At 40.4% G+C, this 19164-nt stretch overlaps 1 protein-coding gene across 4 annotated transcripts in view; it reads right to left on the bottom strand.

Moving 5' to 3' along the window:
* Positions 1-19164, bottom strand: part of PHF20 (PHD finger protein 20) — a 135539-nt gene that overhangs the window by 35210 nt on the left and 81165 nt on the right. For all 4 annotated transcript variants that reach the window (XM_059706032.1, XM_059706034.1, XM_059706035.1 and 1 more), the window contains one exon: positions 8281-8559. In XM_059706032.1, coding sequence (XP_059562015.1) covers positions 8281-8559 — 279 coding nt within the window. The remainder of the gene's footprint in view (positions 1-8280; positions 8560-19164) is intronic.

Raw genomic sequence — 19164 nt, 5'->3', positions numbered from 1 at the left:
TTTCCTCACTTTGTACTTGCTAATTTAGCAGACAAGTGGGTATCTCCCATAACCTCCCTTACCCTCACTTCACTGTGCAGCATTTAAGGGGTCTGGACAGAAATGACCCCATATTGAGTTAAACCAATAAGAGTAATCCCATGCCCCTTGTCACGGTGATAGCCTTAGATAATCTGAGCCTGGGCCAATTGGTGCATAAGGCAGGAACAGGAATGGACTAATCTGACCCAAACTTTGGACTCTGGTCCAACACTTATTAAAAGAGTAATAAGCTCTTACCCTCTTGTTCGATTTGAATGAAGCAGCATATGTTACAGGCTACCATCCTATAACTGTTAGGTTAGGTGGCTCAGGAGGCGGCGTAGGAAATAAAGAGAGTCCAGTTAATCAGAAAAGAAAGAAAGGAAAGGCTTTATTCTACGTCCCTGGTCGGCCCACGGACCCCTAAGCCAGGGCACATGGATCCGCACCAACAGGGAGGGGGGTGCTTTTTTTATACAGCTGTTCAGTGAGGGCGGGGGAGCATGAGCTGTGGGAGTTCCCGCCACAGGGGTCGTCAAGGTTTCCAGGTGTCGTCATCTGCCCGTAGCTGACCTGTTAGGAATTCCAGGGCGGGACCAGTATCTGCGTCACCATTTACCTGGTGCACTGGCCTGTTACGGATTCTAGGAAGGGCCCAGTATCTGCATCATCATCTGCCTGGCAGAGGCATGCATCAGCTCCTGGACCCCCTTCCGACCTAACAATAACAAAGGTACTCAATCTGAAAACAGCAATTACAGGTGAGATAGTAAGACACTAGGTCCTCAACCAATAGTCCAGGAGCAATACCTTCTCTGCACTTCTCTAGTGAGTGAGCTAACACAGCTCCTTTATTAAGAAGTCAATTCAGCCGAAACCGGTTTGGCTCAGTGGATAGAGCGTCGGCCTGCAGACTGAAAGGTCCCAGGTTCGATTCCGGTCAGGGGCATGTACCTGGGTTGCGGGCACATCCCCAGTGGGATGTGCAGGAGGCAGCTGATCGATGTTTCTAACTCTCTAGCTCTCTCTCCCTTCCTCTCTGTAAAAAGTCAATAAAATATATTAAAAAAAAAAAGAAGTCAATTCAAATTGGGTTTCCTGTTACTTATAACTAAAAGTATCCCAAGTGTTGCAGCTGGTCAGAAATATGGTCACAATAAGCTTCAGAGAGTCCTCCCTGAGGTTTTAATTAGAGGAGCAAACAATGAGGATAAAAAGAAAAGATTCTTGGAACTGTTCTAGAGAAGCCCATGTTCTCTGAACACAAAGGGAAAAGAGAAGCCTTCAGAGGCACACCTTGGCTTCTAGCTAAAGCTTATGAAGTCATATGTGGCCTTAGGTGGCAGAGTTCACAGGAAGAGTTGCCCAGCAGGGACTAAACTAACCCAGGTGAGTCCTTGAGGAACAGGGGCAGAGAAGGTAACAACAGGCAGAGCTTCCTTCCCTTGAGTCCTAATAGACAGCAGAGCCTAGAAATATGAGTATGGGCTCTGCAACTAAATTCAAATCATAGCTCCACCACCTGATAGATAGATAGATAGTGGTTCAAGTTAATCCATCCCATCTGCACCTCAGTTTCTAGTCTATAAAGTGGTAACAATAGTACCTGCCTCATAGAGTTTGTTTTGAGGATTAAATAGGACAATACGAGTGAAGAATTTGAAACAGTGCCCAGCACATGGCAAGTACTCAAATGTTAGCTGTTATTATCTTGCTTGCGATACCGTCTGCCCAGAAAGTGGTGCCGTGTGCTATCAGTTCTCTCTTCAGACAGCTTGACCAATTGTTCTGGGATCCACAAAATCTGTAACCTGGCTATAGAGCTTCTTCCCGAATGCACAGACTCAGCTGGACAGAACGACTTCCTGCCAGGGTTCTGTATCACAGAACAGCTTGTCCCCAGAGTAGGGCATGGCTTTTCCAGGATAGCCATTGTCCTTTCCTCAGGCTGCAGATACCCATCAGGAGAAATACCAGGGCCCTTCTTGTTTCCTGTATACACACAGCCTGCTTTCTTTCTTTCTTTTTTAAGCTTTTTTAAAAATCCTCACCCAGGATATGTTTTTATTAATTTTAGAGAAAGAGAGAGAAACATCAATGTGAGAATAATATTGATCGGTTGCCTCCCATATGCACCCCGATCAGAGATCAAACCTGCAACTAAGTATGTGCCCTGCCCAGGAATCGTACCTGCAACCTTTTGGTGTAAGATGATGCTCCCACTAACTGAGCCACCCGGCCAGGGCTGCTCCCTAGTTCTCCATCACATCATCACTAACTTATGACAGAAGAAGGGTAGCAAACTTCTGCTTCCAGGAGGGAAGAGGAAAGAAGATCACTCTCACCTATGGGAGAACTGCTTGTATACCACAGAGCATGGCCACGCAGCTGACATAAGCAATGACTAGAGCGTGTTCAGATCTACACGAGGGATGGCAGCTCAAGGACAGAGTAGAAGTGGGTGTTCTCTTGGAAAGATTCTCATTGTCTATCAGAGGAAGTGATGCTCACGGCCTAACACCATCATTTCACCATGTCTACTCTCCCAGCTTCATCTCCCATCATCCCCTACCAGGGATCCCACCCAGACATCAGCCAAAAATGGCCCTCCAATAAGTCCCTCCCTCAAGCCCTATATTTTTCTGCCGTAGCTCATATGACACAGACTGCTATGCATTCTCCAATACCCTTTTCCCCCCACTTCTTCTGCAAGAAGAGAGTACATTTTCCAGCTTCCCCTGACAGAGTTAGAGCCAGGTACATTATGTTTGGGATATGAACAGAAGTGATGGTGGTACTTTTGGGTTGTGCCCTTAAAAGAAAGAAGTATGCCCTTCCTTTCCCTTCCCAGCAGCTACAGGACAGGCAAGGTGATAAGCAATTCTGGATCATACAGAGGAGAGCAACACCTTAACGTTAGGCCTGATGGAACAATGAGGAAAAGGCTAGTCCTGGACAATTTCACAGAGCCACTGTGGGAGCTTGCAGTCTGACCAGAGAAGGAAAAACCTGTCTTGTTAAAGCCAACTACTTTGACATAGTAATCTATACCCTAATTAAGCTCATATTACTCTCTTCCATTAAAGGAGAAAGCACATGTCCCTATCAGAAGGCCAGTCTAATACCACAAGAAAAAATGTGCAGATGGTGACAAAGAAGCGCCCACTGCCCAAAGGTTCATTGTGGCCTAAAACTAAGATTTATCCAGAGTGAGAACATGAACCAAAGGTTCCCTTTCATCCTAGAATACTCTTTGTGAGCCAAACCTCTACTCTGGACTGAACTCACATATGCAGAAACAAACCCAATACAGTACCAAGGAAGCCTAAACTTGCCCCTGAAGAGAATTTATTAAATGTATTCTGGCACTGTCAGAAACCTCATTTGGAAAAGCAAATCTACACTGACCTTCCAAATTCACTTATGAGAGACTAAAGGCTTAACCAGGGAAGAGGAAACATCTGAAAGTAAGAGTCAGAAGGGCACTTTAGGGACAGACATCATTGACAGTTTGTTGTCCTCGATGACTGTAAACCTTTGCTCTGCTTGTTCCCAGCAGAGGGATGCCTTTCCTATTCCTCTGACTTCTGGCCCAACCCTTACCTACCCATACCCTTTATTTTTTTTTTTATTTTTTTTATTGCTTAAAGTAATACAAAGGGTATTACATATGTGTCCATTCCCCCCGCCCCCCGCCCTAGACAGTCCCCTAGCCTCCCCTATCCCCCAGTGTCTTATGTCCATTGGTTATGCTTATATGCATGCATACAAGTCCTTTGGTTGATCTCTTACCCCCCTACCTCCTGTCCCCCAACCCTCCCTGGCCTTCCCGCTGCAGTTTGACAATCTGTTTGAGGCAGCTCTGCCTCTGTATCTATTATTGTTCAAAAGTTTATAATGGTCTCTATTATCCATGAATGAGTGAGATCATGTGGTATTTTTCCTTCATTGACTGGCTTATTTCACTTAGCATAATGCTCTCCAGTTCCATCCATGCCGTTGCAAATGGTAAGAGTTCCTTCCTTTTTAGAGCAGCATAGTATTCCATTGTGTAGATGTACCACAGTTTTCTAATCCATTCTTTCCAGATCTTAGCTATGGTGAATTGTGCTGCTATGAACATAGGGGTGCATATATCCTTTCTGATTGGTGTTTCTGGTTTCTTGGGATATATTCCTAGAAGTGGGATCACAGGGTCAAATGGGAGTTCCATTTTCAGTTTTTTGAGGAAACTCCATACTGTCTTCCATAGTGGCTGCACCAGTCTGCATTCCCACCAGCAGTGCACAAGTGTTCCTTTTTCTCCACATCCTCTCCAGCACTTGTCGTTTGTGGATTTGTTGATGATAGCCAGTCTGACAGGTGTGAGATGGTACCTCATTGTTGTTTTGATTTGCATCTCTCGGATGATTAGTGACTTTGAGCATGTTTTCATATGTCTCTTGGCTTTCTGAATGTCCTCTTTTGAAAGGTGTCTATTTAGGTCCTTTGCCCATTTTTTGATTGGATTGTTTATCTTCCTATTGTTAAGTTGTATGAGTTCCCTATACATTTTGGAGATTAGGCCCTTATCAGATATGACATTGGCAAATATGTTTTCCCACACAGTGGGTTTTCTCATTGTTTTGTTGATGGTTTCTTTTGCTGTGCAGAAGCTTTTTATTTTGATGTAGTCCCATTTGTTCATTTTTTCTTTAGTTTCAAGTGCCCTAGGAGCTGTATCAGTGAAGAAATTGCTTCGGCATATGTCTGAGATTTTGTTGCCTTTGGCTTCTTCTAGAATTTTTATGGTTTCCTGTCGTACATTTAAGTCCTTTATCCATTTTGAGTTTATTTTTATGTATGGTGTAAGTTGGTGGTCTAGTTTCATTTTCTTGCATATATTCGTCCAATTTTCCCAACACCATTTATTGAAGAGACTATCTTGGCTCCATTGTATGTTCTTGCCTCCTTTGTCAAATATTAACTAAGCATATTGGTTCGGGCCGATTTGTGGGCTCTCTATTCTATTCCATTGATCTATATGACTATTCTTGTGCCAGTACCAGGCAGTTTTGAGAACACTGGCTTTGTAATACAACTTGATATCTGGTATTGAGATCCCACCTACTTTGTTCTTTTTCAGGATTGCTGCTGCTATTCGGGGTCTTTTTTTATTCCAGATGAATTTTTGGAGAGTTCGTTTTAGATCTCTGAAGTATGCTGTTGGTATTTTAATGGGAAGTGCGTTGAACTTATAGATTGCTTTGGGTAGTATGGACATTTTAATGATGTTGATTCTACCAATCCATGAACACGGTATGTTCTTCCATCTGTTTATGTCTTCCTCTATATCTTTTTTCAACGTCCTGTAGTTTTCTGAGTAGAGGTCTTTTACCTCTTTAGTTAAGTTTATTCCTAGGTAGCTTAATTTTTTTGGTGCGATGGTAAACGGGATTGTTTTTATAATCTCTCTTTCTGAAAGTTCACTATTGGTGTATAGAAATGCCTCAGATTTCTTGGGGTTAATTTTGTATCCTGCTACATTGCCAAATTCATGTATTAAGTCTAGTAGCTTTTTGATGGAGTCTCTAGGGTTTTGTATGTATAATATCATGTTGTCTGCAAATAAGGACAGTTTTACTTCCTCTTTTCCAATTTGGATGCCTTTTATTTCTTTTTCTTGCCGAATTGCAATGGCTAACACTTCCAGTACTATGTTGAACAGGAGTGGTGAGAGGGGGCATCCCTGTCTTGTTCCTGTTCTTAGGGGAAATGCTGTTAGTTTTTGTCCATTGAGTATGATGTTGGCTGTGGGCCTGTCATATATGGCTTTTATTATGTTGAGGCCATACCCTTTAAAGCTAACTCAAATGTCACCTTCTCCTCTCAACATCTCGCCCTGCTCTATAGGCAAAATCTGAATCTGTGTCCCCACAGTACTTTATATGTCCCTGACATTGGACTTGGGCCTTTTCACTGTATCTGTTCATGTGCTTTTGTACCCTACATTACTTTAGAAATGAGGAAGGCAGATCTGTAATGAGCTCAGAGCACAAGTAGACAATAGCAGGATTGCTCCAAAGATTTGGTCTTTGGCCCAGCCAATGTGGTTAAGTGGTTGAGCGTTAACCTATGAACCAGCAGGTCTTGGTTCGATTCCGGTGATCAGGGCACATGCCCAGGTTTCAGGCTCCATCTCCAGTAGCGGGTGTGCAGGGGGCAGCCAATCAATGATTCTCTCTCATCATTGATGTTTCTCTCCCCCCCCTCCCTTCCTCTCTGAAATCAATAAAAAAAAATTATAAAAAAAATAAAATAAATAGAAAAGACTCAGTCTCTGGACTCTCAGACCAGAACTGCTTCTCCCACTCAACATTACTGGCAGGAAAATTGAGGGGTTACACCAAAAAAATCATCTCTGCAGAGTTTTCTGGTCAGTAATCTCCATCTGAGAAATCTATTAGAACCCAAGTTTCCATTGGTTATAAACTGAGCACTCAGCAAAAGGAGGGTACTTTTTTTTTACAGTAATTATCCCCAAGCAGCACAAATCCTTTAATATTCTATTTTTCACTTAAGCATAAGGTCAAGTTCACAATGCCTATAAACCAGGACATAGGCTGCCTGGTGTCAGAGTCTCACCCAGAAACATCTCCCCAGCTGAACTCCCCTAAAATGTCTGAAATTCTACTCCTAAAGATAAGGGTTTTCTTAGAAGTCTGAGGTGAAATCTAGATATGCCAAGAAAAAAAGTGAGCTATTAAGCTGGTTTTATTCTTTCAAATCTTAAGAAATTTAGTTATCAGATTAGTCAAGTACCAGCAAAACAGTGAGGAAATGGTCAGAGACCTTGATGGGAGAAAAGTAGGAGGAGATGCCTGGAACAGGGGGTGCCTTCTGGAGCGCTGAGGCCTGTTGAATCTCCTGAATACCCTGCTATGTTTGCTCTCATTGATAGCAAGCAACATGAACGTATACTGAACCGGGTTCACATATTATAATAACAGAGGCTCCTACTGGTTAGTGGCAGAAGCAGGACTTAATTATTTAGATCAATCAGCCTATGGTAAAAAAAAATTGGCTTCATTATACATTGTTTCACTTAAAGTCACAGAACCTACTGACAACATAAAGTGAAGACTTACTTTATATTAATATGAGATCCAAGGGCAGTAAATAATAGTAGAAATTCAATCACCCAGGTTTCTTAATTATACCAAATAGCAACACCCTGTCTATTGGGTTCGTACACAGGGTCAAGAGACCACCTTAGTCTGCATGGCCCTGCCCTACTGTCCTGAAACCTGATTTATACATGCTGTCAGATGCCCCAGGAGTTTCACATGCCATCGAATACCTATGTATTTTAATGGAGAAGCTATAAGCTAAATATAATAATAAAAGTGTAATATGCTAATTAGACTGGACGTCCTTCTGGACAAAGCCAAGGCTGCGAGGGAAACCCAGGTCCTGGGTACCTGCCAGCAGCCAGAGGGAAGCCCGGGTCCTAGGTGCCAGAGGGAAGCCAGTGCCAGCAGCCAGGGGAAGGAAGGCCTACTCTTGCACGAATTTCGTGCATCGGGCCTCTAGTATACAATAATGTTACCGTTTTAGGTAAAAAGCCAGAAAGCTTGTAGAATTTACTAAAAACTCATTAATTCTCCTACAATTCCCCAGAAAAATATAATTTCTCAATTTCTATGAATTTCAAAAGAAATCTCCAAAAAGGTTCTCTTTAATAAAACATGAACATGAGATTTTATGGTAACCCTTATACTAGGGTAGTATCTATGCAAAAATAAACAATGCTATAGAGAAACATTTTCAGTTGCAATTATCATAAAATCAGACTCAAATTTTGACCATACAGGAAAAACACATATCATCTTTTAGTTCTTTTGTTCCTTTGTTTTGCAGGCAAGGATCGGGGATGGGATGATTGCAGCCATGCTGTTCTGAGCACAAGTTCTCCTGCTGGCTCTGGAAGAAGTTCCCTTCCCTTGACTGTACCTACTTCATACTGGGAGTACCAAAAGCCTTCAAAGGCTAAGTGACTTTCTCAAAGTAACTTGAACAGCAAGAGGCTGAGGTAAGAATGAGTTAGGTATTTCTGCTTCCCCCATAATGCAATCCCTGAGGATCACTTGTCATTTTCGATCTTTTGGGACTCAATTGGACCACATCAACACCTGCTTTCTATGTTAGAAATATAACTACTGAGACTTGAGCAGCAGAGAGCTCCATGATACAAATAAAATACAGAATGAAAATGCTTACTTGGGGAACTGGCAGAGACTCGCTTCCTGGTCAGGCTCTCCTGGCTGGCCCTGTCGGAAGCTGAAGAGCCCCTTGTTTGGACATGCCTCTTTCCTAGACTGTCCTCTGGCTCTGGAGACTTCTCCATTCCATGGAAATATTTCATGTGATAGTGCAACAGCTTGGCTTTGCGGAAAAATTTTAAACAATCCACAACCTTGCACCTAAATTTGTGGTCTAGGTCGACAGCTGGTGCTTTAGATGTCACAATATCACCTGTTTTCTTAAAAGTATTTGTTACTAGAAAAAAAGAAGAAGAAAACACATAAATTAACACATGGAAATAGAAAGTGAAAGAATAGCATGCATATGTAGCAGGAGCCATCAATCAGACTGCCATTACCTCCCAAAGATTACTGTTTGGAGAGAGAAGGAATAGAACTTTAGGGTAAATAATAGAGACTCAACTGTAATTCACATTTTGAAAGAAAAGATCAACATGCTGTTGTTTTCCAAAGCTGCCCTAGTTCTCAGACTTTGGGAAAAGAAGGGAAAATCCTAAAAACAAAAATCAGGATCCCACCCCAGCACTTGTTACTCATGAATTGGGCCAGACTCTGCTTCACCAGCATTCCAGTAGCAATCTGTGTGAACAGAACTAGGGATTCTTCTAGTGGGATCTCTTTATACACCTAAAGGATCTTACAGCAGTTTCTACACAAGGACAGTGTAACTGTTACAAAGGTTTTAATATTAAATGTTTTTGAGATTTCACTACCTCGTACTTTGTTTCATCAAAAGGGCTCAGAGACTATAAAAAACAACCAACCAATTGAATGGAGCTGGAAGGCATGAGAACTTAGATGGCTCAATGATCAAATTCAAGAGACAAAGTTTGAACCGCCCACCCCCAGAAAAAAACAAACAGAAGGCAATGGTCTATCTATCATGCATCAGTGACAAAAAAATAAAGCTGTCACAAGGCCTTCATGTGTTAGAAAATCTGTTATTGAGAACTCCCTTCAGTGCCCTCACTGGATGAGAGGAATCACCGTAAACTCAAGCCACGCCTCTACAGAATAGGTTACTCAAGAATATGCTCTCTTGAGTGAAACAAATTTTTCCTAAATGCAATGAATGATACAAGTTCCATTAGAAGCAAATAGTGTGCTGAAACTTCATAAATATGATTACTTCTTGAAGTACATTCCATAATCAAAATAAGTTTTTAAATCCTGAAACTCAATATAAATCATACTCTATAGAGCACTAGGGTATGATTGCAAAACTGGTAGGCTTGATGAGCTGATGGATGCTGTTATATAGGCAATTCAAACAAGTAAAAAATTATATACACACATCCCAAAGCAGAACTCCTTAAAATCATTTTCCATCCGGACAAGAGATGTAAGAAAGAGGCTCAAATCAGTTAGATGCAGTTAAGAGAAGAAAAAGTAACATAAAATAAAATGAAATACATATTTCTCAGACTAATACTTTAGAACAGGGGTGGGCAACCCCTGGCACGCGTGCCAAACATGGCACACCAGTAACTTTTTCTGGCACATGAAACCCTCTCTTATAATCTTCCATTTACAATTTTTTTTCTTAATATCGACTTTTTTATTTTTCAGATAAATTCAGTGTAGGTGCATCTTAGATAAATAAATAATTTTACATAACAAGTTATCTTAAAGACCATAGACATTGATTGACGAGAGAGGGGAAGAGCAATTTCAATTGTGTCGAAAACGAACTATTGAGGACTTGGAATGCCATTCCAGAAAATTTTTTCTGTTTAAAAAACTTTGCAACAGCGTTACTCTCCATGTTTTCATCCGCATACGCTTGTGAATCTTTGTTCTCAGTGATGAATTTTGTTAAGTCTCGTAATAGGAGTAGCCTGACGGATGAAAGTAGTAGCTCGTGCATATCTCTGAAGGTCACGAAATATAAACCTGATGTAAAATCTCTGTCATCAGTGATGCAGCAGCAAAAGTCCCACTGATAATATCAAACGGAGTCATAAAGTTTTCTGTCGGACTATCAGTATTACATGTATACATTAAAAAATAAATATATTTTTCATTATCATATACTGTGATTTTGTCACTCGAATGAATTTTATTATTTCTTCAAGGTTCTTCACATACGTACACCTTAAGAAACATCAAGTAGGCGTAACATGTTCTCAAAAAATTAGGGTTGGCACGCAGAAGAATTTTGAGTCAGAGATTTTGCTGGTTTTGGCACGCACTCACAAAAAGGTTGCCCACCCCTGCTATAGAACAAGTATGTCAGTGGAGAAATCAAAAACTCTAACCTCTGATATATTCTAAAATTCTTTTTTAAAACCAAATACAAATGGTTTCTCTCAAATTTCCTCCTCTTGGACCTATTAGGTTGAACCATATAAACTTGCCATTTTTTGTAGGATTAAAAAGGCTAATATTGTGTATAATCAATTAAACAACAAAACCAAAAGAGAAAAAAATTATTTTAGAAGACAAAAAATGTGGTTTTGAATTATTTTGATGAAGTTATTAACAAAAATACTCTTATTATACTATCTATACCAGGGGTCCTCAAACTTTTTAAACAGGGGGCCAGTTCACTGTCCCTCAGACCGCTGGAGGGCCGGACTATAGTTTAAAAAAAACTATGAACAAATTCCTATGCACACTGCACATATCTTATTTTGAAGTAAAAAAACAAAACGGGAACAAATACAATATTTGTATTTACATGTGGCCCGTGGGCTGTAGTTTGAGGACCCCTGATCTATACTAATAAAAGGGTAATATACTAAAAAAAAAAAAGGCTAATATTGGCCATTTCATATAGGTCAGCCTAGTAATTCCTTTTCTATTTGACAGTATTTAAAAAATCATTCCAGACAGCTCCATTTACCACTATGGAAACAAAGTTAAGGTCTGAGATCAGAGAACATTACTGACTGTCCCACCTGAGGACTAGAGCAGTCAAGTTCAAGTAAATGCAACCATCCTTTGACTTGCATTTGAAGCCCACATTTGTGAAAACTTACTTATAATGCAAAAGAAGAATGCTTTAAAAAAAAGAAGAATGCTAAAATACAAACATCTTTGAATTTAAGAAAATTTTAAGAATTGAAAAGGATCTTCAGCAAGTGGTGCTGGGAAAACTGGACAGATACATAAAAAAAAGAAAGAAACTGGACCACTCTCTTATACCATACTAGAGGCCTCTAGCAATCCAGGACCCGTAGGGGGATGTCGGACAGCCAGTTTAGGCCTGATCCCCGCAGGCCGAACCTAAACCAGCAGTCTGACATCCCCTGAGGGATGTAGCAGTGTGCCAAGTGGCAGGCGGCTGGGGAGGAGACCAAGCCAGGGCCAGGCACCATGCCACTCCCGCTCATCATGGCCCCACTGTGCCAGCCACCACCACCACACAGAAGCACTGCCGCGGAGACAAGAGAGGCTCCTGCTGCCACAGCTGCACTCGTCAGCAATGAGCCCGGCTTCTGGCTTAGTGGCGCTCCCACTGTGGGAGCTCACTGACCACTAGGGGGCAGTTCCTGCATTGAGTGTCTGCCCCCTGGTGGTCAGTGCACATCATAGCGACCAGTCGACCAGTCGTAATGGTCGCTTAGGCTTTTATATATATAGATACAAAAATAAACTCAAAATGGATTAGACTTAAATGTAAGGCCTGAAACCATAAAACTCCTAGAAGAAAACATAGGAGCAAACTATTTGACATCAGTCTGAGTAATATGTTTTTGGCTATGTCCCCCCAAAAAAGAAAAACAAAGGCAAAAATAATCAAATGGAACTTCATGAAATACAAAGTTTCTCCTCAGCAAAGGAAACCATCAACAAAACAAAAGAGGATCTACTAAATAGAAGAATATATTTGTAAATGATATATCCAATAAGGGGTTGCTATCCAAACTATTTAAGGAACTCATATAACTCAATATCAAAAAATAAAATGAACAATCCAATCCAAAAGTGAAGAGAGGACATGAAAAGAGGGACATTTCTCCAAAGAAGACATACAGATGGCCAACAGACATATGAAAAGATGCTCAACATCACTGATCATCAGGGAAATGCAAATGATAACACCTCCCACTAGAAAGAATGGCTGTCATTAAAAAAAAAAAAATCAACAAATAATGTTTTGGCGAGGATGTGGAGAAAAGGGAACCCTTGTGTACTGTTAATAGGACTGCAAATTAGTGCAGCCACTATGGAAAACAGTATAAAGTTCCTCAAAATACTAAAAATAGATCTACCATATGACCCAGCAATTCCACATTTGGGTATTTATCTGAATAAAATGAAAAAACCCTAATTTCAAAAAATATATGCACCCCTATTTTCATTGCAGCAACAGCCAAGATATGGAAGCAACCTAGGTGTCCATCAATATAATGAATGGATAAAGTAGGTGTGGTATATATAAACAATGAAATATTACACAATAAAGAATGAAATCTTACTATTTGCAACAAGATGGATGGATGGACCTACAGGGTATTATGCCAAGTGAAATAAGTCAGTGGGAAGATAAATACTGTAGTTTCACTTAATACAAATCTTAAAAATAAAAATAAACAAAACAAAACAAAAACAGACACAGAGAAACAGAGAGCAAAGGGATAATTGCCAGAGGGAAGAAGATGGGGATGAGTGTAAAAGGTAAAGGAGAATATAGCCTATAATATAGTCTTAGGTTTGCAGTGACAGATGATTACTAGAATTAGTGGAATGATCACATTGCAAGGCATAAAATGTCAAATCACAATATTCAACACCTAAACTAATAATATACTAATTATACGTAAATAAAATAATTTTTAAATTAAAATGTTAGTCTATATATGAAAAGAGTTGAAAATAAGAACTTTGAACCAATTTTATAAAAAGTTACTGCCCAGCCTGTGTTGCTCAGTGGTTGAGCTTCAACCCAGGAACCAAGAGGTCCCTGGTTTGATTCCAGTCAGGGCACATGCCCAGGTTGTGGGCTAGATCCCCAGTAGGGAACGTGTAGGAGGCAGCTGATTGATGTTTCTCAGTTTCTATCTCTCTATCCCTCTCCCTTCCTCTCTCTCTAAAAAGTCAATAAAAACATATTTAAAAATATATATATAGCCCAGCCGGTGTGCTCAGTGGTTAAGAGTCAACCTACGAACCAGGAGGTCACAGTTCGATTCCCGGTCAGGGCACACGTCCAAGTTGTGGGCTCAACCCCCTGTAAGGGGCATGCAGGAGGCACCCGATCAATGATTCTCTCTCATCATTGATGTTTCTATCTCTCTCTCCTTCTCCCTTCCTCTCTGAAATCAATAAAAACATATGGTCAGTGGTTAGAGAATCAGCCCAAAGACTGAAGGGTTGGGGGTTCGATTTCTGGTCAAGGGCACATACCTCAGTTGCAGGTTCACTCTCCATCCCTGGTTGGGGTGCTTGCAGGAGGCAACCAATCGATGTGTCTCTCTCACGTCCATGTTCTTTCTTTCTCTTTCTACGCCCACCCCCCCTCCACTCTGTCTGAAAATCAATGGAAAAAATATTCTCGGGTGAGAATTTTAAAAAAAGTGGGCTCTGCAGCTGGACACCTGGTTCAAATCCTGAGTCTTCTACTTATTCCTCCTTCAGTTTCCTCATGTGCAGGATGGAGATAATAATGATAATTTCACTGAGTTGTGAGAATTAAATAAATTACATGCAAAGATCCTAGAAAAGTATCTGGCATTTCAGTGTCTTATTACTACAGAGTACTATTTTGAGGTTATGAACAAATGTAACTTATGAATAGCCTTTCAGGAATTAACCTGCTCATAGGCAGAAGAACAGAAGTCACTACCACTCCCACCTTCAGTGCATGCTCATGCAAGATGCTATATAATGGAAATGGCCAATTTTAAAGTCAACTTTACCCTTCATTGGTTGTATAAATAAGCTGAGTACATTTTTAAAATATTCTGATTATTCAATTTCTGATCTATAAAGGTAATAACAACACCTATTTCAAAGAGCTAGAGAGAGGACTATAGATAGCACGTACTTGGCCCAAAGCAGGCCATCTATATATATATAAAAGCCTAAGAGATCGTTACGAACAGTCAACCGAACGACGGGTCCACCAGTCACTATGATGCGCACTAACCATCAGGGGGCAAACGCTCGATGCAGGAGCTACCCCATGGTGGTCAGTGCGCTCCCACAGCCAACCTCTTGGGTTTGGCCAACCTCCTGCAGTTCCTCCCCCTGGGGATCAGCCCCAATTGGGACTGGGCGAGAAGGCCCCAATCGGCCCTGATCATGGGCCAGGCTGAGGGACCCCACCTGTGTACAATTTTGTGCGCCAGGCCTCTAGTTTCTAATATAAAATACATCTTAGAAAATAAGCTTGTCATTTATGGAACATAGCTGGAAACATTGTATAATGTGATTATTATTATTTTTTATCTTTGGCTGCATTTGTAAAAGTAAAATGTCCTAAAAGGTGGGGATTATAATCTCACTGGTTTATAGCAGGTATTGGATTTCACATTTTTAGAAGAATGTAGACAAAACTGAGTGCTTACTAGGATGATGTGTCTCCCAGCCAGAGTTTGTGAGTGCTGGTCAGAGGGATGTTTTATTTGGTTGATAACTATAATTATCAGTTTTGTCTACATTCTTCTAAAAATGTGAAATCCAATACCCGCTATAAACCAGTGGGATTATAATCTCCACCTTTTAGGACATTTTACTTTTACAAATGCAGCCAAAGATAAAAAAAATAATAATAATCACATTATACAATGCTAAGGAGTACCAAGCTTAGGCCATTAAAACTCTGAACTTTGTGTTGTCTTCTTAAAACATGAATTAAAGTGTATTTCCATGTTCCCCAAATAGTTTTGTCAAACTATATATTAGAAGTTATTTTTACCCGTATTTAACTCCATCCGATTATTTTATAACCCTTGATTCTGTAATCCCAAACATTCTTAGGTGTTTTGCCAAGTTGTTGATAAAGATCCAGTAGGACAAAGCTGAGGACTGCCTTTGGAATAGACTTTAGGCTGACACTAATCAATTAATCTACACTGTAGGCAGAGTTGCCTGAGCCAATTCAATTTCATCTATGCAGATCATCAACACATTCATATATCTATTTCCTCCTTGTATACAGACAGATTTCAAAAGAGATGTGGTCAAACTATCTACTGAAATAAAGATATACCTGGTATGATGATACTATCGATTCCCAAAATTTATATGTTGAAGCCTAATCCCAAATATGGTATTTGGAGAAGGGACTTTTGAAAGGTGATTAGGTTATAAATGGGATTAGTACCCTTATAAAAGAGACCCCAGAGAACTCTACTTCTCCATGTTTTCTAATGTGTTTATAATGGCCATATTATTTTCACAGTAGAAAAAGCAACAAAATTCTTTTACATTTTCACATTATGCTCCTCCCCAGAAAGGTGTTCCTGTGACAAAACAAACAGAGTGATGGAAGCATAGTCAAGAAACTGGGAGAGCCACTGGCTGCCAAAAGGGCCTGCTGGCCACTGTATATGTAAGTCCAGAGTGTCACTCACAGGTATGTATTTCTCAAGGGGAGGAAGTTCATTTGGAACATGTGTCACTGGTGGCACCAGTTAAGGGACATCATCCACTTTTGAGATACTATGGTCCTTGTCAACATGGAAGCAGTTACTAGGACACAGGGCAGAAAATACAGATGTTAAATTCTTATGGAAGCCTGGTTCAAAAACTAGGGGTAATCAAATTACTCTTGGAGTAGAAAACAATTTATTCCTGTTTTAGAAAGCAATATGGAAATCAGTATTTGCAAATGCTTACCGTATTACCATTTAAATGCTCTGTATTCTTCCTCATATTTAACATATTTTTGTTTGGCAATACATAGAGCTCTCTCTGGCTCCCAGGCCCAAAATCCAAACAATCACCCTTTGCTCTTTATTATTCCAAATTACTACTATACAGAGAAAAGTAATACACAGGTTTAAATTTCATTTTAAGAATAGTAACCCTGAGAAATGTTTTCTTCCCTTTTATTTTTGCTTTTTTTGGTGGTGACTGTGGAGGATAGACTATGTCTCCTAATAATCCCTGCCTTTTGGTATTCACATCCATGTATAAATCCCCTCACTCTGAGTGTAGGAAGGACTGACTGGTAGTTTGCCTCTAATAAAATAAGGCAACGGTGACAGTGTGTCACTTTCATGATTGTTATGTAAGATTGTAGCATCCATCTTACTAGTAGGTATACACTTTCTTGCTAACTGGATGAAACAAGCTGTTATGTTGTGAGTTATTCTATGAAGAGGCCCATGTGACAAGGAATTGAGAGTGCCAGCAAAAAACTGTAGCCCTCAGTCTGACTTCCTGCAAGCAACTGAATGCTGCCAACAACCATGTGAGCCTGGAAGCAGATCTTTCCCCAACAGAATTTTCATATGAGAACAGAGCCCTGGCCAACCCCTTGATTACAGCCTTGCAGAGGATCCAGTTAAGCTGTGCCTGATCTCCTCACCCATAGAAACTGAGAAGATAAATGTTTTAAGCCATTATACTTACTGTAATATTGTTAAACTAGAGACCCAGTGCACGAATTCATGCATGGGTGGGGTCACTTGGCCTGGCCAAAGATCGAGGCCTATCTGGGGGGCCGGCCGGTAGGGGGGAGGGACTGCAGGAGGTTGGCTAGCTGGGGGGCGAGAGGGTGGAGGGGCACCATGGAAGGTTGGCTGTGGAAGCGCACTGACCACCAGGGGGCAGCTCCTGCATTGAGTGTCTGGCCCCTGGTAATTAGTGCTCATCATAGCAACTATTGACCGGTCGTTCCGGTCCTTCAGTCCTAACAGTAGGATTGGAAGCCCTCTCATTTTCCATATACTTGGGTAATGCTTTATATTTTCCCTTTTTCAATAAGCATACATTACTTTTATACTAAAAAGGGTTTTGAAACTATGTTTCTTGAAATTTGGCTTAGAAATAAATGTCCTATTTATACACACACCCTTTTTTGTATATTCATTGCTAGTACCGCAAAACCTCACAATTAGATAACTATGATGGTGATATTCAGTCTGATTGGTAATAGTCTGTCTGCATTCTAATCCTATGTCAATCGAAGTACCGTCTTGCTTTCTAAACTCATCTCCCATTAATCCACAATCAGGCCTCAGCATCTGCCCCAGCCCATTGCTAGCCCCAGCAACTGCTTCATATTCCCACAGCTCATAGTTCTGCTCATGCTGTGCCCCCTCCCTGCCATTCTTCCCTAGCTCAGCCAAGTCTTCACGTCCATCCAGACCCAGCTCACTCCACATGCAGAAAGGCATCAAGGTGGCCCTGGCTCTCAGGGATCACATGCCATCAACTCTTGGCACAAATGACTTATCTGCTGCACTCCATCTTTAACACCTTGGATATGCTCTTGGATCCTATTATATGCCACTTCTCCAGCCAGAGGATAAGGGCCACTTCTCATTGTTTTGTGTTTGCTCAACACTAACCTCTAATACAGTTGGTATTCTAGTCAGCAATGATACCATGTGAACCCAGTGGTTAAAACTGTTTTGACATGTACTTCAAATACTATAATGAATAAAACATTTTTCAGGTCTGTGAAGGAATAACTTTCTCAGCTTTGAAATAACAAAAGCAATAAATGAAAAACATGAACAGATTTAAATATTCACAGCAAGTCCAGTCAAATGCTTAAAGAAAATAATCCAGCCCTAGCTGGTTTGGTTCAGTGGATAGACCATCAGCCTATGGAATGAAGGGTCCCGGGTTCGATTCCGGTCAAGAGCACATGCCTGGGTTGCGGGCTTGATCCTCAGTAGAGGGCGTGACTCTCTCATTGATGTTTCTATCCCTCTCTCCCTCTCCCTTCCTCGCTAAAATCAATAAAAATATTTTTTTAAAAAAAGGAAAATAATCCAAAAATGTTCACAGAGAAGCAGTTAAAAGAGAAGTCGGAATTATGTAATTCTAATCAGCCACTTAAAAGAATGAAGTAACTCTGTACTTACTGATATGAGTGATCTCAAGATATATTAAGTGAAAACAGGAAGTTGCCCAGTATACAACTCCATGGGTGGTTGGGGAGAAGGGGGTGCGGGGGCGCGGTGAGAGGAGAGAAAGATATAAAAATGCACAGAAAGGAAACCAGAAGGATAGAAATCTAACTGTTGATATTGGTTACCTCTGGAGAGAGGCTTGGGCTAGGAAGGCAGATGATAAAGAGGAACTTGCACATTTTCTCTGTTTACCCTAGGAACAATGAACACACACAGCGCCCATATCTTGGTTTCAAAATTCTTCATTTAAAAGAAACAGAACTTCTTGGAGAAATAGCTGAATCCAGGGTTGGATAAGTTACAAGATGAGTTTTAAACAACTTGTTATGCAAGAAAATAAATGCTCAAAGAAGAGAAGAAACAGGAACAAGTTTGAAGGGCTCCCACTGGCCAAATATAAGGCAATATGGGTTATTAAAATAAGTAATGATAGAAACAGATTACAGCCCATAGAACAAAGTAGGAATCTAACAGTCCATGTGGATATTAATAAATACAACAAATAAAAAAGAAGGGAAAGCTCTTCCTTACAATACACTACAAACTAATAAATGTAGAAGTAATGATGAGAGTTGGAAATCACCATGTCGCAGCCATCATAGTTAAAGTTGTTTCAAGCAAGAAATATCAATAAATGCTAAAATAGTAGGTGAACATTTAATAAAGAAAGGAGATATTTACAAAGTCTCAAAGAAAAATTTTAATTGTAGAGGAAAAAATAATAGATTTATAGTAGAGAAACCTGTATACCTACTACTTTACACAAGTGATCAAGGTTAACATCACCAATAAATAGGACAAAC

This window comes from Myotis daubentonii, chromosome 8 (genome assembly GCF_963259705.1).
Source record: "Myotis daubentonii chromosome 8, mMyoDau2.1, whole genome shotgun sequence".
Taxonomy (NCBI): Eukaryota; Metazoa; Chordata; class Mammalia; order Chiroptera; family Vespertilionidae; genus Myotis; species Myotis daubentonii.
The sequence above is the reverse complement of the archived record's forward strand: the minus strand, read 5'-3'. Positions and strand labels throughout refer to the sequence as shown.